We start from the raw sequence: 26,046 nt of genomic DNA, 5'->3' as shown, positions 1-26,046 counted from the left end.
TGTCATAAATTGGTAGGCCGCGGGAGCAGAGCAGTGCCCCGGGAACATATTAAGAGACCCTAAGGAAAGGTTTTCAGCAGAAAACTAGAGAAATGTACATTTATTTTAAAGCAGGAGTAGGGTTTTTTTAACATATATATATACAAGAGTAGGACATCATTTAAGTATTTAGAAAAGTTGGAGAAAAAACATGTAGGTGGAACAGCACCTTTAATCAACGGGTTTAGGGTTTAATAGATGCCTGAAGATGGTAAGTTTTACAGCACGGTAACAACTGGCTTCTTTACTTACCCTTTTGAATAAGATTAATTTTAACCCTTTCTTTTTTCTTACCGTTAGCTGCGGATGTCATTTTTTCTGGAAGGGCTCCTACTGGGGAACATCTCCGTCCTGTTGTTTGATAATAAAACTGGGAAGGCAAGAAGCAGGACTTTGTGGCATTTTTCCAACGGGGAAGGACTGGGGATTTGGCAGCCTATGGTTTTGTCTCTGCAACATGTGATGGAGAGGTAAGAGTTAATCCGTAAAGATAAGACTTAATCATCGGCAATGAAAGTAATCATTATGTATTCAAAAATAATTGGTAGAAGTTAGTAATACCTTTTATTGGACCAATTTATAACAGGATACTGTGTTCAAAGCCTACTGATGGAGCACATAAAGGATCCAGCTAGAGTGGAAAGATGACAGGAAAACATAAATCTTCTGGTAGCCATCCAAAGCCTTTAAAGAGACACTCTAGTGTCCCAGGGAGCTCCCTGGTCAGTGAATGCATTTGAAAGTATGTTGTAGGTACATTCATAGTCATTCATTTAACCTGCCAAAAAAAGGAAAATAATACTAATCAGTGTCAGCAAAGTGCTTCAATTTAAATCAATTGGGGCTTTTTGCTCATTAGACCCCCACCTCACCCGAAATGGTTTCTGAGCTAAGTAGCAGTAACTAGGTCAGGATATTTTTTTGGGGTGAACTCAGGGCCGGCCCGACAATGGAGCCAAGTGGGGCAACCGCTCCAGGCGGCACTTTTGAAGGGGCGGCACTTTGCCGCCCCAAGCCCTTTTTTTTTAAAAAAAAGCGAAAGAGAGAAAGGGGCGCCGAGTGGTTTTCGCTTACCACGCTGTCAGGACCCGCTCGGCGCCCCTCTCTCTCTCCTCTGCGGCGAGTCTCCCTGTTCGGTCTCGGTGCCGGCTTGTAATGCTGAGTGCCGGAAGATTTCCTCATAGCCGGCACCGAGACCGAACAGGGAGACTCGCCGCAGGACTGCTGAAAGGTAAGTACAAGGGGGGGGGACAGAGGGAGAGGAAGGGTAGATAATGGGGGGGGGCGGCAGGGACGGAGGGAGAGGAAGGGTAGATAAGGGGGGGGGGCGGCATTTTAAAATTTGCCCCAGGCGGCATTTTGCCTTGGGCCGGCCCTGGGTGAACTCCTCCAAGGCACATAGTTGGAGTGTGGGGAGAGGGGCACATGCATGTAGGGGATTCTGCAGACCCCCCCTATGCGTTTACAAGGGGGGGCACCACAAATATTTAAATGGATCTGTCACGTACATTGAAGTGTGTATGATAGCTGGGGTGTCCCTTTAATTCACCCTTAATGCCACCCCTGCCAGCTCCCCCCTGTTCTGTAGATCGTTTCCGAGGCACAAACATTATTTCGATACGCTTGTAAGATGTGTAGCATTAAGAGGTAGCGGTCGGTGAATCAGAAAAGGTCTATGCCTTTCACGCCTTGGCGACCAACAGGAAAAAAACTAATTCCAAAAATGCATTAAACATAACAGAATCCAAATTAAATATTCTATTAAGGAAGAAGGCTTCAGTAAAGAATGTGATTCCCTTTTAATACAATTACCATGTGCTTGTTGTTCCTCCCCAATTATGAAATGTGGACAGAATATCATTTTCATTCAATTCCGCTAATAGGTTTTATTACGTTCTTCTAAACTAAGTTACAGCTTCGACTTCCTCGGAATGAAGGAATCGCTGTGTTCTTTAGCACTAAGAGAGACATTAAGCCTCCTTCTTGCCTCGTCCATAAGCAGGTTTTGGCTGGGAATCCGTGCTTCTTGGTCCAAGGAATCAGATGCTGTTATTGCCTTTGACAATATTTCGCTGAGCCTGGGCTGCTACCTGACAAGTAAGTGAAATAAAATGTAAGGGATTTCATTATCTGTCACATAAAATCTAGATTCCGCTCCAGAAGCTATCAGCGCCTGCCCACGGCGCCTCTTACTCCAGATTACCCGTTCCTCCTGATTTTGGCAACTGGCTCTAAATGCCATTTTCTTCTATTAAAAGCCAAGAAACATTGTAACAACTGTATCTGTCAATGTGAATCCATATCAGTTATCGGTGATTGTTTCCATGCCAAGAACACTAAGTTTGTGTTGTTTTTGTAGGCCCTGTCCATGCGCTTTTGTCCCTTCCACTTCCTCTGGTGCGCCTGCTTCTTCTTCTTCTGCCCATCCCCCACCCACTTCACCCCATACTACACATGCCCCTCCAACATCATCTTCCCATGCCTCACCCACTTTATCCCATCATACCCATGGCCCACCTACTTCTGATCCTGCCCATGCCAATTTTACCTCATCTACCCATATCCCACCCTCTTCATCCTAGACCTACCCATGCCACTCCGTCATCTGCCAATGCCCTGCCCACTTCATCCCATCCTACCTATGCCCCTCCCACTTTATATGGGCATGCCCCACCCACTTTATCCCATCTTACCCATGTCCCTTCCGTTTCCTCTGGCCCTGCCCATGCCCCTCCTGCTTCCTATGCCCATGCCCCTCCCACTTCCTCTTATCGTAACCATGCCCTCCATCATCATCTTCCCATGCCTCACTCCCTTCATCCCATCCTACATAAGCACCTCCCACTTGATATGGCCCTGCCCCACACACTTTATCCCATCGTATCCATGTCCCTTCCATTTCCTCTGGTCCTGCCCATGCCCCTCCTACTTCATCTGCCCATGCCCCTCCCACTTTCGCACGTTAAGTAATTCAGTTATGTAATATAAATATTTGCCATAGGGTTGTAAGGACTCTGCCTACGGGTGCCTGAATGTGGCCCTTGTTACCCTTTAGGTACTGGAGAAACGCCTCTACAAATCACGTCTTACCTTTCAAGCAATCTCTTAATGGAAAGCAGCAGCCAGAAGCGAAACAACTCCATAGAGAAGCTTCCAGAGGAGGAGGAGGAGGACGAGGACGACGAGGATCAAGGGCATATGCCCCAGCCTTACCCACCAGGTAAAGGGTTATGGGGTAGCTGCAGCCTTCCTGGCACGATCCAATGGAGGCTGCCAGAAATCTTGGGGCCCAGTACAAACCTAAAGAGAGGTTTTCCTATATCGTTTGTATAGGAGTCCAAGACACCTATCCTCTCATGATATATGTGCTCTATGACAGGGCTTGACAAATTTGTTTTAAATCTAGGAGCCAGCTAGAGTTTGGAGCCAGGACTTTTTTTTTTGCCCTACACTCACACTTTGCCCCAGCACTTTGCCCTGCACCCACAGTCTCACACTTTGCCCCAGCACTTACACTTTGCCCCAGCACTTTGCCCTGCACCCACACTTTGCCCCAGCACTCAGTCTCACACTTTGCCCCAGCACTCAGTCTCACACTTTGCCCCAGCACTCACACTTTGCCCCAGCACTCAGCAATCACAGTTCTGCCCAGACATACCCAGGTTCCAGCATGTACTGGCTGACTTGGCATGATAGGAGTACATGCTGAAACCTGGCTTGCTGCCCCCCCCCCCTTGTTTATTGATGCTGCACATCACTTAGAGCCCCTGTGCCATGCTCCTCCCCCCACTTACACAACCATGCTATCACACACACACTCATTCATATAATCATTCATACACCCTCCTTCACCCCCCTACCTGCACTGCAGATCTCTCACACGCAGACTTCCATAGGGGCCCTGCTGCTTCTATCTCTGTCTCTCTGCACGAACTTCTCTTGTCCCGCCCACTGGGAGGAGGAACAGAGCAGTCATGTGACTCCTCTGGTTTCCTGCTGCCTGGGGCCGGTACAAGAGACGCTGCTTGCACAGTAAGACGCACGGTTAAGCAGTGCGGCCCCTGCGGGGATTATTTTCGGCCGTTTTTTTTTTTATTTCGCCATTTTGCCGAAGATGTGTTTCGGCCACCGGTTTGGCTCACAAACAGCTAGGCGCCAGGACAAAATTATCAGTCGCCATGGCGACCTGGCGCCTGGGATTTGTCGGGCCCTGCTCTATGACATGAGAGTAAAAGCCACAGTTAAAGTTTGACATTTTTGAAAAATAAGGATTGCTCAACACATTGTTATTGAATAAAAAATACTAATTAACCCAGATATAATTCAACAATTTTCGAATCGTATGCAATGAGATTTACTATTTACTTTTAAACACTACAATCAACTAAATGTAACGCTTATCCAGCTGCTAATGTCACTGGAATCGGATACAACGACAAGAACCATACGGATAATTTAAAGACTAAAATATATTTGCACTGAAATATTACCTGATCGTTGATTATTACAGAACTCTACACGTTTTTGGGGAAAGAGATGGAGAAAGAGGGAAAAAAGGAAAAAAAACTAAAAAAGAGAGAAAAAAATCCTTTTTGTGTGGCTCCAAAAAAAGGAAAGAGAAAAAAAATACAAATCCTGATAAAAAGAAAAAACAAATCTATTAATATGTCCAAAGACAACAAAACCCGCTACGAGATAATCAGAGAAGATACAGCAGCCAGTCTGATAAAGATCCAAGAGGACTACACTGCCCTAAAATCAGCAAATAATCAAAAGGAAAATAAAATATAGCGAGAACAAAGAAAAAACATAAAGAGCGATTTCGGTTAATAACTATATATATATATATATATAACTCCCCAATCTCTGGAGCTCCATCCTTTCCCCAGATACCACAGGCTGCGGAAAACCTAAAGGCATTAATATTTCTTCTCCGAGAGACTTTGTTGTGCGCTTTTTTAGTTTTTCCACCAAAATGAAAAAAAAAAAAACTACCAGAAGAAGAACAATTTAGAGATATTAAACTGTTTGCAGACATGTCGGTGAAATCGAGACAAGCCAGAAAGAAATTCACCGAACAAACTTTTACCTTGAGGAAAAATGGCATCAAATACAAATGGCCTTATTAGTCATTTATAGAGAAAACGCTTAACACTTTAAAAGATCCAGAATTTTAAATTCCCGTACTGTGTTGGCCTCTACCACTTCTGCTGGGAGACTGCTCCACTTACCTACTGTAGGGTTTGTCTCAAATTTTAGGAAGCCTCATTTATAGAGTTCATTCAGAGGGAATAGTTCTGTTTTAGTTAAGACGAGACCAAGGACTGATTATGGTTTGAGTCTTTCCAGCAGGAAAACTGGGCAGACTAGACAGGGGCCAAATGGGGCCGACCTGCCAGGCAATTCTATGTTTTTGTGTTTTCAGCTATAAATGATCTCAGCTCACCAGGGTAACCCAGCACAGAAGGGTTGGTATGTTCCATATTACGTGATGGAAGATTAATATTACTTAGAGGAAGGGGTTAACCAAAGACGGATATCACAGGAGTGATGGGAACAAAGGCTGTAGACTAAATTTAAAGGGTTAAAGACTGATATGTGATGTCATAGAGTATTGGATTTGACTCAGAGTCTCCAAGTAAAGCTCTGCTACCCAGATCTCTGAGTCACTTTGCCTTTCCTTCAGCAGAAGACAGCGTTTGACCACACCCATGCCCCACCCACTTCCCCTCCTACTCTCAACAATCTTAAAACAGCAAGGGGCAGCTAGCCCTACCTTGTGTATAGCTAGCCCCGCCTCCACACCAAACCACTGCCCCTGAACTTTGGGTGGTCCACCCTGGAAAGTTCTCAGGTATGCTGAGAAGGTGGTAGGTAAGTGGAAGAGCCTTCCAGCAGAAGTGGTACAGGTTAATGCAATACATTGAGGACATTTAAAGATGTATCGAATGGACACAAGACCTTAATTTAACACCAAGGAAGGTTTGCGGCCAGTAAAGCGTGATGGGCCACCAAATTCATCACGAAATGTTTCTGATTCCAGTAACAGTAACTGAGTCATACAGAAGAGTTCTCAAATATAACAATCCACTAATTAGATCATTTCGTTTAAAGTATTATTAGGCAAAAGGTGATTTATTGACCTCTCGAGTCACACGTGGACTTCAGAATGTTTCTCATCACCGAATGTTAATCACGGCGCAGAAGTATTATGATGCTTTATGAGATCTGGTGTCGCTGGCCCTTAATAGGTTATAACGAGACAATGCAAAAAAAAAAAAATATCTATTTTATTTGGGTTTCTTCCTTTCATTATTCGGAAGATGTATTTTCCAAGATTTGGAGAAATCGTCCTTCCTTTTTTTCTTCCCGTCATTTGTAAAGAGACTTTTTCCATTAGTGCGAGTCCTCGGGCCAAAGACTCGGAGGAAAGGAGTAAAAAGCTTTAAATTAGGTGGCAATTAACAGCGTGTCAGATCCTCTGCCTCTTTTGGGCTTCGTTTGGAAGAAATTGCTAAAGAGGCTAATTGTATAATCGTGTCCTCTGCAATCAGATGCATTGCAGCGGAACTAACTAATGTTCTAGTCTAGGGACGGTGGAGGCGATCACCGGATCAGAGCTGATAACTTTTCTGGTCCCCCCCACCTAATTTGAAGGGCAGATATGGGCCACCAGAATTTGTTAATAGCCCCAGACGGAGGTAAAAACATCAAAACAGAATTTGCGGGCAGATCGGCCCCCATCTAATCGCCCGTTTCTCCTGCTGTAAAGAGTCAAACCTTAATCAGTCGTTGGTCTTGTTTTAGATTGAGGAGCCATATGTCTATCCCATGCACTTTTAATACCCTCACTGTATTACCCTCTACCACTTCTGCTGGGAGGCTGTTCCACCTATCTATGTGACCCTATATGTTGTATCCCCAGTGTAAAGACCGTTTGCGTTAATAGATTCTGGTGCACATTCTGATCTTTTTATTGCTTATGTTCCTTAATTATGAATTATTAATTGTTTAATTATTATTTATATTAGAATAAAAATGATTATAAAAATTGACATATAAGTACTTTTTTTTACTGTAGACAAATAGCTGTTTTTTTTAATTTGGGGCATTTAAAAAAAAATGACATCACGGATAACATAAGATATTTTAATTCATTGATTTTATTTTTTTAATTCAGTACATATTTTATCCTTAGCCCCTTTATTTTATTTTTATTTTTCATTATAAAGTGTTTGTATTTCACTCAGAGATTGAACCATATTGATTTTACTTAAACGCAGAGGGTTTTATAGAAAAAAGAGAGTATAAATCAACGTTAAAAATGATAAGCCGTTTTGTGCATCGCAGGCTATTGGCTGTTCAGTACCTGTGGAGCCAGCGGCCCCTACGGACCAAATCAAAAAATGTGCAACGACGAGTATGGGAAATTCAATATCAGTGTTACCGTTGGAACCGGAGAGATGAAAGGGGTGCAAATTTGGAGAGTCCCGGAAACAAATACATACAGGTAATTTTTTTTAATTTTTATACATATATAATAATAATATATAATATTATTATTATTTATTATTATTATTAGAGTTCTGTATTACGAATATAGTGCAGTCTATCTTTAAGAGAAAAGCGTTTGCAGTATAGCAGAAGTATATCTGGGTATAAGTGAAAAACTGTATGTTATGCTATAGCAGTCAGTATATCTTTAAATTCAAAATGTTTAAAATAAATGAGTGGTATATCAGCGGGAGATAAGTGCCTGCGATATAACAGCGGTGTATCTTCAAGAGAAAGGCATTTGCAATAAAGCAGCAGTTTAACTTTAAAAAGGCTTACAATATATGAAAAGGCGTATGTATTTATATGTATGTGTATATATATATATATATATAGGACTATAACTATAAGAAAAAAAGTGTCTGTGATGCAACAGAGCTATACCTTTTTCACATCAAACCTCATTACCGTACAGCAATATAGAATGTTGGTGTATGATGTGACTTGTATCCATTTGCCCGGCACGAATGTCCGTGCGATGGTATGAACGTATGAAAAGAGCAGATATAAAAGTCCTTCAGTGATATAGAGATTTACTCCACGGGATGCGTTCGTATTTTCAGAAGGAGGTAGAATGACCTTCACGCGGTTTGTAAATGGGATACCATGTATTGTATATCTCGCTCTACAGCAGACTGGGGCACCGGCCAAGTCTTCGCGTTCATCTTCGGAAAAGAAAAACCTTCGAATTCCACCAATACTCGCCCGCTCCTGTGTTCGTTTCGAGTGAATGTTCGTGTACATGCTTCGTGTTCATTTCTGTCTTCATTTTCTTCCGTGTTTTTTTAGCAGGGGTTAATACGGGGTTAACGCGGTAACAGTTAACATCACCTTTGGCGGCCAACAGGGTGCTCGTCTGGCATCAACCAATTGGGGTCTTGAAGAGGGTCTCATTATCTGTAAACATGACCTGGCTTTGCAGAGACTTGGTGCGGTTGAGATAACCTTAAGAATCTTTGACAAACAGAACAGCTGAGGGGCAAAACTACATAGGGACTCCAGGGCAGAATGTTTCTGGAAGCGCCTACACAAGGGGCAGTTGTCCTTAGAGAGTATTAAATTAATGTGATTTAAAATGCCCCATGTTCAGCTCATGTACAAAGTCCCAGCGCTTAGAGGGGTATCAACCACTCCACATTAACCAATTGGATTTACATCACAATTTGGGTCTCAACTGCCCCATGATGATGACGGAGATTTTTACCTCCTAGGGGGAATTTATTTCAGAACATGCTATTTAGTGTCTGTTCCAAACTGTACTGTATATTTTGCCCTAACTGCACCTTTAAATACAAATTAACCCCTCGAGCTCTCTAATTAACATGCCCTTTTAAACCAGGCGTGTTATTTTCAATCTCTCCGGATCAGGAGGGCCCTTCATTCCGTGTAATTATTACTGAAACCTGCCCTCTTCCCTCTCCGTTACCATCTCCCCGTAGCTTTATAATTGCAGAATCGTAATTAAACTCTTCTGTGTATTTATAAAGTTCCTTAGAGCTTTAAGGACGTCCTTACACCCATCTCCGCACGGCAGGCAACAAACCTAATCACTTAGCGAGATCTCATCTTTGTTTTACGCTTCCTTTCGCGTAGTATTGCATGCAAGGCACAGCCTGCCAGAGAGGGGGTAACATGGGTTAGCATGTGTAAGTTAGTGTGTGTAATTATGTCACTGAACATGTGTTAGTATGTGTATATGTGTAACTATGTTGCTGTGTGTGCATAGATCGAGCTTGAGATCCACCTTTTTTTCTTATTTTATTATTATTTCGCTGGCACTAGATAATAAGTCTGTTATCGCCCTGTTTGAATAAGAAGTCATATTGCATTTATATAAAAGATGCTGCTAACTTTCCAGAAAAAGGGCAATATCATGAAAAATCTAAAACCACACAAAGCACTATTATTATGGTCTTGTTACGAATTTATTAGACTAATAAGTTAATAACTAATATAACTAATAACAATAACTAATAACAATAACTAATAACAAGTTATGCAGAGCCCTGCATAGAGATGATCTGTGTCATCAGAGTCTCAGAACACTAAGCAAATTGTCCACTCCGATCACTTCAATCCATCCTCAGCCACTCAGGTTATCGTTCTCCTTCCTCTCAGCCAGCAGATCCGCAAAGGTCTGGGCAAAATACACCGGGTCCTCGTTGATCTTGAGCATTTTGGAGCTCGTAAGATCGATGATGGCAAGAGAGACTCGATGCTTTAGCACCGGCGACAGATAAACTCCCCCAAACATTTCAGCAGCTCGCTGGTTGAAGCCCGCAAGGATTTGGGAGGCGTAGGGGTCTGGGTGGAGGCGTCCGGTTTCTGCTTCCGGTTTGAGAAGAATGGCCTCTTCTTCGTGGATTTCCCATGATCGTGTCCCTGAGAGCCTTTGCGAGGGAGGCACGAGGCAACGCACTCCCCATGATTGGTGAACCTGGATAAAAAAAAAATAAACAAAACATAAGATTCTATTTAATAAATGACAAACGATCAAACTCATCCATTACTAAGCAATGTTCTCCTATGATATGGAATAAATACCAAAATGTAAAAGCCGCCGATTCCTCTGTTCCATCTAATTAATCATATCATCAGTAATCATATAATGGGTTCTTTCAGTCCCTGAGCAGATGACCTTCCTAATATTTTGCTCAAATATTCATTTATTGGGAATATTTGGAAACCAACACATTATCAACAAAGATCTGGGTTATGGTGGATACAGATATTATTACTATATTGTCAGTACCTGTCCCTCAGACACAGGACCTACCTTCAGATATCACCGGATGCTTCTATGAAAACGGAAAAATCGAGTTCTTCCAGTCGTTTGGTAGAAGATAAGATTTCCTCTAAAATCACTAATCCAACACTCTTTGTGTGATCTCTTGGACAGTCAACTATTATTATGGTCTTGTTACAAATGTATTAGACTAGTAACAAGTTATGCAGAGCCCTGCATAGAGATGTTCTGTGTCATCTGAGTCTCAGAACACCAAGAAAATTGTCCACTCCGATCACTTCAATCCATCCTCAGCCACTCAGGTTATCGTTCTCCTTGCCCTCAGCCAGCAGATCCGCAAAGGTCTGGGCAAAATACACCGGGTCCTCGTTGATCTTGAGCATTTTGGAGCTCATAAGATCGATGATGGCAAGGCATCTCTTCCAGAAACGGCTCGTGAAGCCCTCCACCTTGAATAGTTCAGAAGGGTACGTGATGGCACTCCCCATGTAAGAGCAGGTGACATACGCGCAGAGCATCACTTCTGCCTCCAACTCTTCCTCGTTCTCCAGTTCTGATGAGATCACCTCACGGCACAGCATGTACAGAAATATCACGCTGGCCGGGGATAAGAAGCGGTTCTCGTCCCATCTACGCAAGTCGCTGTCCAGATGTTTAAGCCAGTAGACCGCGTCCAGGGGAGAGAGAGACTCGATGCTTTGGCACCGGCGACAGATAAACTCCCCCAAACATTTCAGCAGCTCGCTGGTTGAAGCCCGCAAGATCGTAAATTTGGGAGGCGTAGGGGTCTGGGTGGAGGCGTCCTGTTTCTGCTTCCGGTTTGAGAAGAATGGCCTCTTCTTCGTGGATTTCCCATGATCGTGTCCCTGAGAGGCTTTGCGAGGGAGGCACGAGGCCAACGTACTCCCCATGATTGGTGAACCTGGATAAAAAAAATAAACAAAACAAAATAAGATTCTATTTAATAAATGACAAACGATCAAACTCATCCATTACTAAGCAATGTTCTCCTATGATATGGAATAAATACCAAAATGTAAAAGCCGCCGATTCCTCTGATTCCATCTAATTAATCATATCATCAGTAATCATATAATGGGGTCTTTCAGTCCCTGAGCAGATGACCTTCCTAATGTTTTGCTCAAATATTCATTTATTGGGAATATTTGGTAACCAACACATTATCAACAAAGATCTGGCTTATGGTGGATACAGATATTATTACTATATTGTCAGTAGCTGTCCCTCAGACACAGGACCTACCTTCAGATATCACCGGATGCTTCTATGAAAACGGAAAAATCGAGTTCTTCCAGTCGTTTGGTAGAAGATAAGATTTCCTCTAAAATCACTAAACCAACACTCTTTGTGTGACGTCTTGGACAGTCTGCACAAGGAATGATTCGGTTCACCTGCGCTCCTGCCGTTCTAGGGAATCTTCATTATGACATCACAATTACTGCACAGATTGCATCACTCTTTGTGACATCACAATTACTGCACAGATTGCATCACTCTTTATGACATCAGCAGATAGCCCGACCAGGCTGCTTCCTACCCCAGTATATTTACACATCTGTTATGGAAACAGTCTCTTTCGGTTTGTAAGATAGGAGTTTATTTCTGTCCATACTGTCTACTGTAAACATATCCATTTCTAAAGTGTCAGTATTGTACCCCTTTTCTTCGAATCTCCCTTTTAAAACTGACGCTTGTTCAGAGAAGGTTTCTCTATCACTGCAATTCCTTCTCAATCTTTGAAATTGTCCCTTTGGTACGTTTGTGAGCCACGGTGAATAGTGGCAGCTTTCAAGTGAGATACAGCCATTTATATCCACGGGTTTAAAAAAAACTATTATTATTATGGTCTTGTTACAATTGTATTAGACTGGTAACATGTGTGGCGAATATACAATGTTAAAATACATATATAATAACATATAAAATAGTATACAATGACTCAACAGTCATGCGTCTGGGTTTAGATATAAAAAAAAAACAGAACCTGACGCGTTTTGCCACTGAATATCGCATTTGTGATATTCCTAAGGGAGAGGGATTGATAATAAAGGTTCCTTACCTCGGTTACTCATAAAAGAAATGAATTACGGAGACCAGAACTTGGTATTTTGGGATCCTTCTTTTTTGTCAGACTTAATGTTTGTTTCATGTGTCTGTCTCCTATATTAGGGTGAAATGTTTTTTGTATCCTGTGGGTATTTACAAAGGATAATTATACCGAGATCTTTTAACATCTCTCTCTTTTTTCCCTTTTTCCTTTCTTTTTCTTTACACGTCAAATCTTACCTGCTAAAATAGAGAGTAGCGGGGTGTATCCGGTTTATGCCTCTGCAGGTGTCGAGAAGAAAAGAATTTCAGTTTTTTTTAATGTGATGGTTATTTCTTAGAATTCCTCTGACGTTCTTGCGCATATCATGCGTTCCGGTGAAGGTTTTTTTTTTTTTCGAGTTTACGTAGAGGGTTAATCCCGCGGTGATATCAGGAAAGGCTTCTTCCAGGTTGCAAATACGAAAATACGTGTGGGAATGCTACAACTGGGGCCTTTTTATAAGAAGGGGAAAGCAGCGAGTGTCCCCATTTAACTGATAACAGGTGGAAGCTTAATGTTCTGGTGTTAATATTTGGGGAATCCATATAACCAATATATTTTTCTGTAATAATGTGGTTTTAAGCGGCGACAAAGTTATGATGTGCCCTACACCGGGACACCGTTTCTGTTGTGTTATGTTTTTGTTGTGCACGTTTAAATGAATCTTTTTTTTTTTATTGATTTGTACCAGGTGTATATACATTTATCATTTTTATTACCTATTTGTAACAGATCCGAATAAATTGTCTTATTCGTAAATATACATAAAATTGCTGATATGGTATACCCCAAATCTGATGTAATTGTTCAAATGATAAAAAGGTATTCCCATGAAACAAAGCATTAACCCATTTTATGCCTTTTGCATACCAAATGGATAAATCTATGTTGGGAATTAATAAACCGAGTGTTTTAAATGGGGTAACCGTTTGAATTTTAAATAATTCAGGACACAAACTAGCTGTCCACTCCCGTGTTTTTAATGCTATATTAGATGGTTCCAGAGTACATTTTACACTGGGGCGAAGATGTTTTGGAAGCCATAACAGTTCTTCAGGTTTATAAGAAATTAACATATTATTCTCTAAATCAACCCAACCAATTTGACCTGGAGGGGAAAGTAACAAAATAGCCTGTGCTAAAAGTACTGCTTTATGAAAAATATCTAAATCCAGAAGGCCTGGTCCACCCAAATCAACAGGTATTCTTAATAAGTTATCTGCTATTCTATTTTTTTTCCTTGGTTAATAAATGTGTTTACATCTTTTTGATACTTTAATAAAGTAGCTTTAGATATATGTAGAGGGATCATTCGAAAAATGTATAATCATTTTGGAAAAGCTGTGATTTTAAAAGCAGCTATTCGACCCAACCAGGATAAGTTATTTATGGCTCATGAATTAAAGTCTTTTTTTAATGTCTACCCACAGTTCAGATAGGTTTGCTGGAATCATTTGTTTCATGGTATTAGTCCGTTTTATCCCTAAATACTCTATATAGTGCATTTTCCAGAGAAAATCATATTGTTGTTTCAGAGTATTTCTCGTACTTTGTGGCAGATTTAATGTCATAGCTTGAGTTTTTTTAGTATTCATTTTATGGTATGATATTTCACTATAGTTTTCTAATACCGTATTTGCTCGATTATAAGACGAGGTTTTTTTCAGAGCAAATGCTCTGAAAAATACCCCTCGTCTTATAATCGAGGTCGTCTTGTAATCAGACCTCAAAAAAATGTCCACTGGGGCCAGGCTGCTTACCGGTGCTTTGGTCGCGAGCAGCGTCTCTCCTACTAGCAGCAGGAGAACAGGAAGCTAGTAGAGTGTCACATAACTCTGCCTCCCCCCTCCTTCCTCTGGGGGCGGGGCCAGAGAAGTTGCTCGCACAGCCGGGCCCCTGCAGAAGTCTTCGAGTGAGATCTGTATTTCAGGTAAGGGGGTGGGGGAGGGTTTTTGAGCAAGTATGTGTGATTAATGGAATGAATGAGTATTTAAATGTTTGTGAATGAGTGTGTGTGTCTGTGATAGCATGGATGTGTAAGGGGGGTGGTGGTGGTAGCATGGCATAGGGAGGCTGTACTCACACTCCTATCATCCCCAGGTTCCAGCATGTACTGGCTGCCTTGGCTTGATAGGAGTGTGATTGCTGTTAGCAGTTATATATATATATATATATATATATATATATATATATATATATATATATACCTCCAGAAATGCCTTTTAACCCCCTATATACCACTCTGCCCCATGATATGTCTTTTAACCCCCTATATGCCACTCTGGCATATAGGGGGTTAAAAGGCATATCATGGGGAAGAGTAGCATATAGGAGGGTATAAGACATTTCTGCAGGCAGAGTGTCATATAGAGGGTTAAAAGGCACATCATGGGGCAGAGTGGCAAATAGGGGGTATAAGGCATTTCTGGGGGCAGATGTGCATAACTGGGGGGACAGGTTGGCAAATAAAAGGAAATAAAAAAATATATATATATTCATAGCTTTTATTAAATATGAAAAAATTGTTTACATGAATTAATATTTACTGGTAAAACTTTTTTTCCTATAGGGTCATCTTATATTCAGGCTTTTTGTTTTTTTCCTAAATTAATATTTAGATTTTGGGGGGTCGTCTTATAATCGAGCAAATACGGTATATTAAATAACGAAGGGATAGATTTTTGAGGTTCAGTAATGGTTAATAAAATATCTGCAAATAAATTAAATTTTAATGTAATTCGTTCAGGTATGGGAAACCCCGCTACATCTCCAGAATGACGTATTTTTGTAGCTAAAGGCTCTAATGCCAGTACATATAATATCGGGGACGATGGGCACCCCTGTCTTGTTCCATTTGAGATAATAATGTCCTTGGAAACGAATCCTTCATTTAAAACATTTGCTATTGGGGAAGAGTACATTGCCATTATATCTCTGACAAACACAGAAGGAAAGTTTTTGTAGTGTTGCTTTACGATAATGCCAATTTAGTCTGTCAAATGCTTTTTCAGCGTCTAGAGAAAGAATTGCACATGGAATTATTATTTTTCTGAAATCTGAATGACATTAATCAGTTTTCTTGCGTTATCAGATGCTTGTCTACCTTTAATAAAACCTACTTGGTCATTAAGGATTAAAGATGTTAATAGCGGTGTTATCCTGTTTGCTAAAATCTTTGCCAAAATTTTTAGATCCACATTTAACCCCTTCGTGACAAAGGCTGATTTTACTTTTTGTACCCTTCGTGACAATGGCCGTTTTAACATTTCTGCGCTGCTCGTGTTTAGCTGTAATTTTCTTCTTTCCCGTTTACTGAACCCACACACATTAGATATTGTTTTTTTCAGGACAAGAAGGGCTTTCTTTAGATGACATTGTTTTGATTGTATCATATTATTTACTATTAAAAAAAGTATAAAATATGGTGAAAAATTTAGAAAAAAATGACTGTTTCTAACTTTTAGTTGAAAAATCTTTTACTCATCTATAAAAGGTAATAAAAAAACCTACTAAATAGATTCTACTATTTGTCCTGAGTTTAGAAATACCCAATGTTTTTATGTTTTTTTGCTTTTTTCTACACATTATGGAGCAATAAGTACAGGTAGCGTTTTGCTATTTCAAAGCCATTTTTTCCAAATCTGGTAATTCTTCCCCCCATGTGCCATTTCGGGTATCTTTGAAGCCGGCCAATGCAATTTACCCCATCAAATCATATATTTTTGAAAACTAGACAGCCCAGGGTATTCCAAATGCTGGTATTTTAACCCTTTCCAAGCACTTATTCTACCATCAGCCTTTGTCAAACTTTATGGTAGTAATTTTTTTGCATTTGTTTTTTCACACACATTTTACTTTAGGTATGAATAAACAGCTTCTGGTATAAGTCACTATCAAAAAACACCCCAATATGTGTTCAGCAACATCTCCTGAGCGCAGTGATACCCCACATGAATGATTTTGCCTGGCTGTTCGGGGGCAAAAGGGCCACATTTGGGGCATGCACATTTTTCAATGTTGAACTTTGGCATTTGGGGATCCACTGCCCATGCCCTATTTGGTACATCTTTGAGCCGGGCCATTTCAGTGTGCCCAATAAAGCTATATATTTTTGAAAACTAGACACCCCAGGGTATTTCAAATGCTAGTATTTTAACTCTTTCCATGCACCATATCTACCACCAGTCTTTGTCAAACTTTGTGATAGTCATTTTTTTGCATTTGTTTTGTCACACACATTTTACTTCAGGTATGAATTAAAAAGTTCTCGTATATGTCACTATCACAAAATACGCCAATATGTGTTCAGCAACATATCCTGAGCGCAGTGATACCCCACATGAATGATTTTGCCTGGCTGTTCGGGGGGCAAAAGGGCCATATTTGGGGCATGCACATTTTTCAATGTTGAACTTTGGCCTTTGGGGATCCACTGCCCATGCCCTATTTGGTACATCTATGAGCCGGGCCATTTCAGTGTGCCCAACAAAACCATATATTTTTGAAAACTAGACACCCCAGGGTATTTTAAATGCTGGTATTTTAACTCTTTGCATGCACACATTTTACCACCAGCATTTTTTCAAAGTTTGCAGTAGTATTTTTGTGTGTGTATTTTTCCCACACAAACCTACTTTATGTATGAATTTACAGCTCCTGGTATATGCCGCTGTCACACGACACCCCAATATGTGTTCAGCAACATCTCCTGAGTACAGTGATACCCCACATGCATGGGTTTGTCATTTTTGGGGGGAACTAAAAGGCCACATTTGGTACGTGTGCATTTTTCTAATTGGAAATTAGATGTGTGGCCATCCTTCCCCCCGTGTTAATTGGGACCTTGTTGAACCCGGCCAATTCAATTTACCCCATCAAATCATACATTTTTTAAAAGTAGACACCCCATGGGCATTTAATATGCCAGTATTTTAACTCTTTCCATGCGAGAATTGTTTTAAGCTAATATGCTAATTTTAGGACTTGCTCACAAAAATATATTTTTTATATATATTTTTTTTTTGCCTTTTTTTTTAATTTTTAAAAAAAAAAAATTCAACTTGAAGGTTCCCCTGATAGTGACATCAGTGGGAAATTATTTTTACATTTTACTGTTTTTTTACTATTTTTTTTCTAATTATTATTAATTTTATTTTATTTTTAATTTATTTTTTCTAATCACACTGTGATTAGAAAGCTGAGCTCCATTGACTTGCATGGTTGAATGCAGTACCTATATTCAACCTGCAAGTGGAGCCAGAATTCTCTAGAGGGTCTGGAGACCGTCTAGCGAACTTTTTAGACTTTATTGTTTTTCTTTATTGAATTTTCCCGGACCGCCGCCATCTTGCTGATGGCGAAGATCACCGGCAGCTGCGGCTGTGACCGCTCTCCGGAGCGGTCACAGTCCATCCCCAGGTAAGTGTTTGGTGTTGCTGGATGCCTCCTGATCGAGGCATTCCAGCGACACCATTTAAGTTTAGGAGGCGATCGTTGATCGCCTCCTAAACGCTTTTAAAACGGGCCTCCGCCGCCATACAAAGTATGGCGGATGTTGACGCCCCGGGGAGGGGCCAGAGATGGCCCCTTTGTGCCGATAATGGCGTTGCTGAATGCCTCGAGGTCAAGGCATTACAGCAACGCCGTTTCGGTGCAGAAAGCGAAAATAGATCGCTTTCTGCACCCGTTTAATGACGTGCCGGTCCTGGCACGTCATTTGTCGTTATCGACTTGAATTTCCGTGACATGCCCGGACCGGCAATTGTCATCAAGGGGTTAAAAGAGATATTGCTCTGTAATTAGCACATTCATCAGTAGATTTACCACCTTGGCACTAGATAATAAGTCTGTTATCACCCTGTTTGAATAAGAAGTCATATTGCATTTATATAAAAGATGCTGCTGACTTTCCAGAAAATTGCAAAATAAAAGAAGTTTTAAAGGGCAATATCATGAAAAATCTAAAACCACACAAAGCACTATTATTATGGTCTTGCTACGAATTTATTAGACTAATAACAAGTTAATAACTAATATAACTAATAACAATAACTAATAACAAGTTATGCAGAGCCCTGCATAGAGATGATCTGTGTCATCAGAGTCTCAGAACACTAAGCAAATTGTCCACTCCGATCACTTCAATCCATCCTCAGCCACTCAGGTTATCGTTCTCCTTCCTCTCAGCCAGCAGATCCGCAAAGGTCTGGGCAAAATACACCGGATCCTCGTTGATCTTGAGCATTTTGGAGCTCGTAAGATCGATGATGGCAAGAGAGACTCGATGCTTTAGCACCGGCGACAGATAAACTCCCCCAAACATTTCAGCAGCTCGCTGGTTGAAGCCCGCAAGGATTTGGGAGGCGTAGGGGTCTGGGTGGAGGCGTCCGGTTTCTGCTTCCGGTTTGAGAAGAATGGCCTCTTCTTCGTGGATTTCCCATGATCGTGTCCCTGAGAGCCATTGCGAGGGAGGCATGAGGCCAGCGCACTCCCCATGATTGGTGAACCTGGATAAAAAAAACGTAAACAAAACATACGATTCTATTTAATAAATGACAAACAATCAAACTCATCCATTACTAAGCAATGTTCTCCTATGATATGGAATAAATACCAAAATGTCAAAGCCGTCGATTCCTCTGATTCCATCTAATTAATCATATCATCAGTAATCATATAATGGGGTCTTTCAGTCCCTGAGCAGATGACCTTCCTAATATTTTGCTCAAATATAAATTTTTTTGGAATATTTGGAAACCAACACATTATCAACAAAGATCTGGGTTATGGTGGATACAGATATTATTACTATATTGTCAGTACCTGTCCCTCAGACACAGGACCTACCTTCAGATATCACCGGATGCTTCTATGAAAACGGAAAAATCGAGTTCTTCCAGTCGTTTGGTAGAAGATAAGATTTCCTCTAAAATCACTAATCCAACACTCTTTGTGTGATCTCTTGGACAGTCAACTATTATTATGGTCTTGTTACAAATGTATTAGACTAGTAACAAGTTATGCAGAGCCCTGCATAGAGATGTTCTGTGTCATCTGAGTCTCAGAACACTAAGCAAATTGTCCACTCCGATCACTTCAATCCATCCTCAGCCACTCAGGTTATCGTTCTCCTTGCTCTCAGCCAGCAGATCCGCAAAGGTCTGGGCAAAATACACCGGGTCCTCGTTGATCTTGAGCATTTTGGAGCTCATAAGATCGATGATGGCAAGGCATCTCTTCCAGAAACGCCTCGTGAAGCCCTCCACCTTGAATAGTTCAGAAGGGTACGTGATGGCACTCCCCATGTAAGAGCAGGTGACATACGCGCAGAGCATCACTTCTGCCTCCAACTCTTCCTCGTTCTCCAGTTCTGATGAGATCACCTCACGGCACAGCATGTACAGAAATATCACGCTGGCCGGGGATAAGAAGCGGTTCTCGTCCCATCTACGCAAGTCGCTGTCCAGATGTTTAAGCCAGTAGACCGCGTCCAGGGGAGAGAGAGACTCGATGCTTTGGCACCGGCGACAGATAAACTCCCCCAAACATTTCAGCAGCTCGCTGGTTGAAGCCCGCAAGATCGTAAATTTGGGAGGCGTAGGGGTCTGGGTGGAGGCGTCCTGTTTCTGCTTCCGGTTTGAGAAGAATGGCCTCTTCTTCGTGGATTTCCCATGATCGTGTCCCTGAGAGCCTTTGCGAGGGAGGCACGAGGCCAATGTACTTCCCATGATTGGTGAACCTGGATATAAAAAATAAACAAAACAACATAAGATTCTATTTAATAAATGACAAACGATCAAACTCATCCATTACTAAGCAATGTTCTCCTATGATATGGAATAAATACCAAAATGTAAAATCCGCCGATTCCGCTGATTCCATCTAATTAATCATATCATCAGTAATCATATAATGGGGTCTTTCAGTCCCTGAGCAGATGACCTTCCTAATGTTTTGCTCAAATATTCATTTATGGGGAATATTTGGAAACCAACACATTATCAACAAAGATCTGGCTTATGGTGGATACAGATATTATTACTATATTGTCAGTACCTATCCCTCAGACACAGGACCTACCTTCAGATATCACCGGATGCTTCTATGAAAACGGAAAAATCGAGTTCTTCCAGTCGTTTGGTAGAAGATAGGATTTCCTCTAAAATCACTAATCCAACACTCTTTGTGTGACGTCTTGGACAGTCTGCACAAGGAATGATTCAGTTCACCTGCGCTGCTGCAGTTCTAGGGAATCTTCATTATGACATCACAATTACTGCACAGATTGCATCACTCTTTGTGACATCACATTTACTGCACAGAGTGCATCACTCTTTATGACATCAGCAGATAGCCCGACCAGGCTGCTTCCTATCCCAGTATATTTACACATCTGTTATGGAAACAGTCTCTTTCGGTTTGTAAGATAGGAGTTTATTTCTGTCCATACTGTCTACTGTAAACATATCCATTTCTAAAGTGTCAGTATTGTACCCCTTTTCTTCGAATCTCTCTTTTAAAACTGACGCTTGTTCAGAGAAGGTTTCTCTATCACTGCAATTCCTTCTCAATCTTTGAAATTGTCCCTTTGGTACGTTTGTGAGCCACGGCGAATAGTGGCAACTTTCAAGTGAGATACAGCCATTTATATCCACGGGTTTACAAAAACTATTATTATTATGGTCTTGTTACAATTGTATTAGACTGGTAACATGTGTGGTGAATATACAATGTTAAAATACATATATAATAACATATAAAATAGCATACAATGACTCAACAGTCATGCGTCTGGGTTTAGATATAGAAAAAACAGAACCTGACGCGTTTTGCCACTGAATATCACATTTGTGATATTCCTACGGGAGAGGGATTGATAATAAAGGTTCCTTACCTCGGTTACTCATAAAAGAAATGAATTAGGGAGACCAGAACTTGGTATTTTGGGATCCTTCTTTTTTGTCAGACTTAATGTTTGTTTCATGTGTCTGTCTCCTATATTAGGGTAAAAAAAATTTTGTATCCTGTGGGTATTTACAAAGGATAATTATACCGAGATCTTTTAACATCTCTCTCTTTTTTCCCTTTTTCCTTTCTTTTTCTTTACACGTCAAATCTTACCTGCTAAAATAGAGAGTAGCGGGGTGTATCCGGTTTATGCCTCTGCAGGTGTCGAGAAGAAAAGAATTTCAGTTTTTTTTAATGTGATGGTTATTTCTTAGAATTCCTCTGACGTTCTTGCGCATATCATGCGTTCCGGTGAAGGGGTTTTTTTTTTCTCGAGTTTACGTAGAGGGTTAATCCCGCGGTGATATCAGGAAAGGCTGCTTCCAGGTTGCAAATACGAAAATACGTGTGGGAATGCTACAACTGGGGCCTTTTTATAAGAAGGGGAAAGCAGCGAGTGTCCCCATTTAACCCCTTCGTGACAAAGGCTGATTCTATTTTTTGTACCCTTCGTGACAATGGCTGTTTTATCGTTTCTGCGGTGTTTCTGTTTAGCTGTAATTTTCTCTTAACCCATTTACTGAACCCACACAAGTTATATATTGTTTTTTTCAGGACAAGAAGGGCTTTCTTCAGACACCATAATTTTTTCCATATGATGTAATTTCCTATAATAAAAATAATAAAATATGACGAAAAATTTAAAACACATTTTCTCACTTTTATTTGAAAAATCTTTTATTCATCATAAAAAACTGCTGAAAAACCCGCTAAATAGATTCTACTATTTGTCCCGAGTTTAAAAATACCCAATGTTTTTATGTTTTTTTGCTTTCTTCTACACGTTATGGGGCAATAAGTACAAGTAGCGTTTTGCTAATTCAAAACCATTTTTCTCTGAATCTGGTAATTTTGTCTCCATGTGGTATTTGGGGCATCTTTGAAGCCAGCAAATTAAATTTACCCCTCCAAATCATATATTTTTGAAAACTAGACACCCCAGGGTATTTTAGATGCTGATAGTTTAACCCTTTCCATGCACTAATCCTACCACCAACCCTTGTCAAAGTTTGTGATAGTAATTGTTTTTGGTGTTTTTTTCACACACTTTGTACTTCAGGTGTGAAATTACAGCTCCTGGTATATGTCACTGTCCCACAACACCTCCTGAGTACATTGATACCCCACATGCATGGGTTTGTCAGATTGTTTGGGGGCAAAAGGGCCACATTTGGAACATGAGCAATTCAGTTTTTCAACTAGGAAGTTTTACATCTGGGTAAAAAAAATGCTTGTACCCAACTATCAGTAGGGACAGGTTACAAGAAAGCCTGGCCTATCTCCAAGAAGGGATTTGATCTAGCACCTTAAGCGGTCCCTCATGCCACGGAATGGACACAGGGTTCACTTGACAGTGCAAATAAAAACGCTTAAAAAATGGTGGAGCAAATAAAAGCTAAAAAACAGTAAATGTAACAAAAAATGTAAAAAAAAAAATACAAAAATGGAGCAGGAACAAAGAAAAAAATTAAAAATGGGAAACTGTGTATTACAACTTGAAGCAGTCACCGACACAGAGTGCAGGTTTTCCAGGGCAATCTGGACAGTAGAATGGGGTGTCCTTTCTTTGCCCCCTGCTGTAGCATACCCTGCATCTCTTTTGGGGATTCTGCTTCTTTGCTGTAGGGGGGATTTTAAAAATAAAATGGGTTGCCCCAATCCTGCTGTTTCCCATCACCACTTGGGGACCAGGTGCATCACGGTACAAGATACTTGAAATTACTTGGAGCTGAAACTGCAAAAAAGACAGTTTCAGCCCAGTGTCTGCTTTTTTCTGCAACAAAAAAGCGTTATAGGTTGCAATTTGCATTAGGTAAATTGCAACCTTCTTGTACCAGGCCTTTGTCTTCCTCATAATGAGGTAGGGCTGTAGGAGTTGATCTGACAGATCAACTCCACCCATGTTCTTATTATAGGCCCTGATGCACACTGGCTTTCTAGTGACCCCAGCTCTGCCACGGACAGAAACCTCCACGGTTCTCTCATCGTGGATGGTGGTCAGCATGCACACCTCTTTTCTGTCCCTGAACTTCAATGCCAAAAGCTCCTCTTGACGTAGAGCTGAGGTCTCCCCCTTTCCTAGCCGGGTTCGTGCCAGGTGTTGTGGGAAACCCAAGCGGTTCTTTTTTATAGTACCGCAAGCTACTGTATCGAAACAATACAGCAACTTGAACAAAGGGACGCTTGTATAGAAGTTATCTACATACAAGTGGTAGCCTTTGTTCATAAGGGGGAATATTAGGTCCCAAACAATCTTGGCACTGGTGCCCAGATGTTCTGGGCAACCTGGAGGGTCAAGGTAGCTATCCTTACCCTCGTATACCCGGAAGGCATGAGTATGCCCTGTCTCGCTCTCGCAGAGCTTATACACCTTCACTCCATACCTAGAGCGCTTGGAAGGAATATACTGCTTGAATCCCAGCCTTCCTTTATATTTCATCAGGGATTCATCCACGCAGATATCCCTTCCAGGTGTATAAACCTCTGGAAACCTGGCAGCAAGATGGCTAATCAGGGGGCGGATTTTGTAGAGCCTATCAAACTGGGGGTGCTTCTTAGGGGGGCACAGGCTGTTGTCATTAAAATGCATGAAATGAAGAATCATTTCATACCTTTGCCTAGTTATAGTCTGGGCATAAATGGGGTACTAAGGATGGGGCTGGTGCTCCAGTAGGAGCGGATGGAGGGCTTTTTTATAATGCCCATTAACATTGTGAGTGCCCAGAATTTAAGGAATTCTGGCACATCAATGCGAGTCCATGGCTGTTTTGCCCAAAAAGAATTAGGGCTAGCAGCACGGTGCTGCTGGGCATAAAGGTTAGTTTGTGTGACAATGTCTCCCAAGACATCATCTCCCAAAAAAACCTGCACAAATTGCAGTGGAGTGAATCCTGTAACATCAATATTGATGCCAGGAATTCCAGAAAAAGGAGGGATAGCTGGCTTGTACCTATTAGGCGCTACCCATGCCTCTGGTGCACTGCCACGACTACGTGTGGCAGGCCTCCTAACAGCCACAGATACATCACTAGATGTATCTGTGAACTGACCAACGTCAAAATCTGACGCTGTATCAGTGGCCTCAGAATCTGTGGCCAAAACGGCATACGCCTCCTCAGCCGTATACCTGCGCTGCATGGTTACAATTGCAGCAAAAATAGTGGGGAAGGAAAGGGTTAATGGCTCTAATAAAAATTAAAAAATGTAAAAAAAAAAACTAAAAAAAAAGCAAATAAGAAAAAAAAATGTAAAAAAAAAAAGAACCCCGAAAACAATTGCCACTATGTAAGATCACTGTTTATGCAGTGATCAATGGCAATGAAGGGGTTAATATTGAATGGGTGGCTCTTATAAGAGCCTTTGGATAAATATATATATTTTATTTTATTCAGAATACCTGTCACACACCGATCTGTCTCTCTCCCTCACTAGAAGCAAGTGACGGAGGGAGGCAGATCCAATACTGGTCAAAGGCAATGTTTAGAAAACATTGCCTTTGATTTATCAAATCATGATCACTCTTATGAGTGATCTGACCACTAGGGGTGTTATTCACTGGATGTCCATGACATCCAGCAACACCCCCCCCCCCCCGATGATGACAGCAATCTCCGCCCCCCGGCTTGATGGACGCCGCCATCTTGAAACACCGCGTGTGTTTCGAAGACGCCGGTACCGGGAAGGTAAGTACGCATTTAGGCTAAACAGGTGTTGCAAAGATGCCTCGCTACTGAGGCAGACCAGCAACAGCAAAAACGACCCCCCAGAAGTCCTCTGATCAGTCCTGTAGGACTGATCAGAGAGACTCCTCCCCTACAATCTCCAGTCTATTGGAGATTGTGTCCCAGCTGCCAGAGGCAGCTTCAGGGACAGGGAGACAGGGTTCTTTGGTCTCATGTGGAGACCAGACCCCCCCACCCTTCCTCAGTTAACCCCTACCCCACCTCTTCCTCAATTAACCCCTTCAATGCTGCGATTGTGTATGACCCCCATCGCAGCATTGCAGGGGTTAATATTAGTCCCCAGAAGCTTGTGGGGACTAAATATCAGTCAATGCTGTGCTTCAATGGAGCATCAGCATTGAACGAGTTAAAAAAAATGTAAAAAAAATTAATAATAAAAATAAATTAAAAAAATTAATAAAATAATAATAATAAAAAAAATAACAGCACTGACCTGAAAGTCCAGGGTGCTTCCAGGTCAAATGCTGGGCTGGGCTGATCAGATCGCTCCTGGCCAATAGGAGTGATCGGATCATTATGGCAGCCCACGGATGACCCTGCTCTACAAAGAGAGAGGGGTCATCTAGGGTAATTATGAAAAAACACAAATTATTCATAAATGAAATAATCATAATTATTACCTGATCACTTGTCGGTGACATTTTAAGTCGCTGATTATTGATCGGTCTCCCTGATTGATGTCAGCGGCCTAAACCTGTCACTTACAAGTAATCTGATGAAAAAAAATATTTAAAAAAATGTAAATGCGCATGTTCCAGTTTTGCCCCGATAGCTTCCTCAAAAAGTGCATGAACCATGCATGTGAGGTCTTGTTGGAATCAGGGGATCTTGATGGTGTGCAAGAAATT

General features: G+C 41.3%; 1 protein-coding gene and 1 non-coding gene across 2 annotated transcripts in view; one reads left to right on the top strand and one right to left on the bottom strand.

The window, feature by feature from the left end:
- Positions 1-345: 345 nt before the first annotated feature.
- The window catches only part of LOC149281661 (ALK tyrosine kinase receptor-like), a 168,188-nt gene continuing 142,487 nt past the window's right edge, over positions 346-26,046 (top strand). The window contains exons 1-4 of the mRNA XM_089499097.1: positions 346-509; positions 2,042-2,136; positions 3,095-3,259; positions 7,390-7,549. Coding sequence (XP_089355223.1) covers positions 346-509; positions 2,042-2,136; positions 3,095-3,259; positions 7,390-7,549 — 584 coding nt within the window. The remainder of the gene's footprint in view (positions 510-2,041; positions 2,137-3,094; positions 3,260-7,389; positions 7,550-26,046) is intronic.
- On the bottom strand, positions 22,686-22,815 carry LOC149281663 (small nucleolar RNA SNORA35). The gene has a single exon (XR_016278031.1). It is a non-coding gene; the product is annotated as a small nucleolar RNA SNORA35 (small nucleolar RNA).

The sequence above is a fragment of the Sceloporus occidentalis genome, unplaced genomic scaffold (assembly GCF_023333645.1).
Source record: "Sceloporus occidentalis isolate IW3139 unplaced genomic scaffold, rSceOcc1.0.p SCAF_129, whole genome shotgun sequence".
NCBI lineage: Eukaryota > Metazoa > Chordata > Lepidosauria > Squamata > Phrynosomatidae > Sceloporus > Sceloporus occidentalis.
Note: the sequence above shows the minus strand (reverse complement) of the source record. Positions and strands in the feature narration are given on the sequence as shown.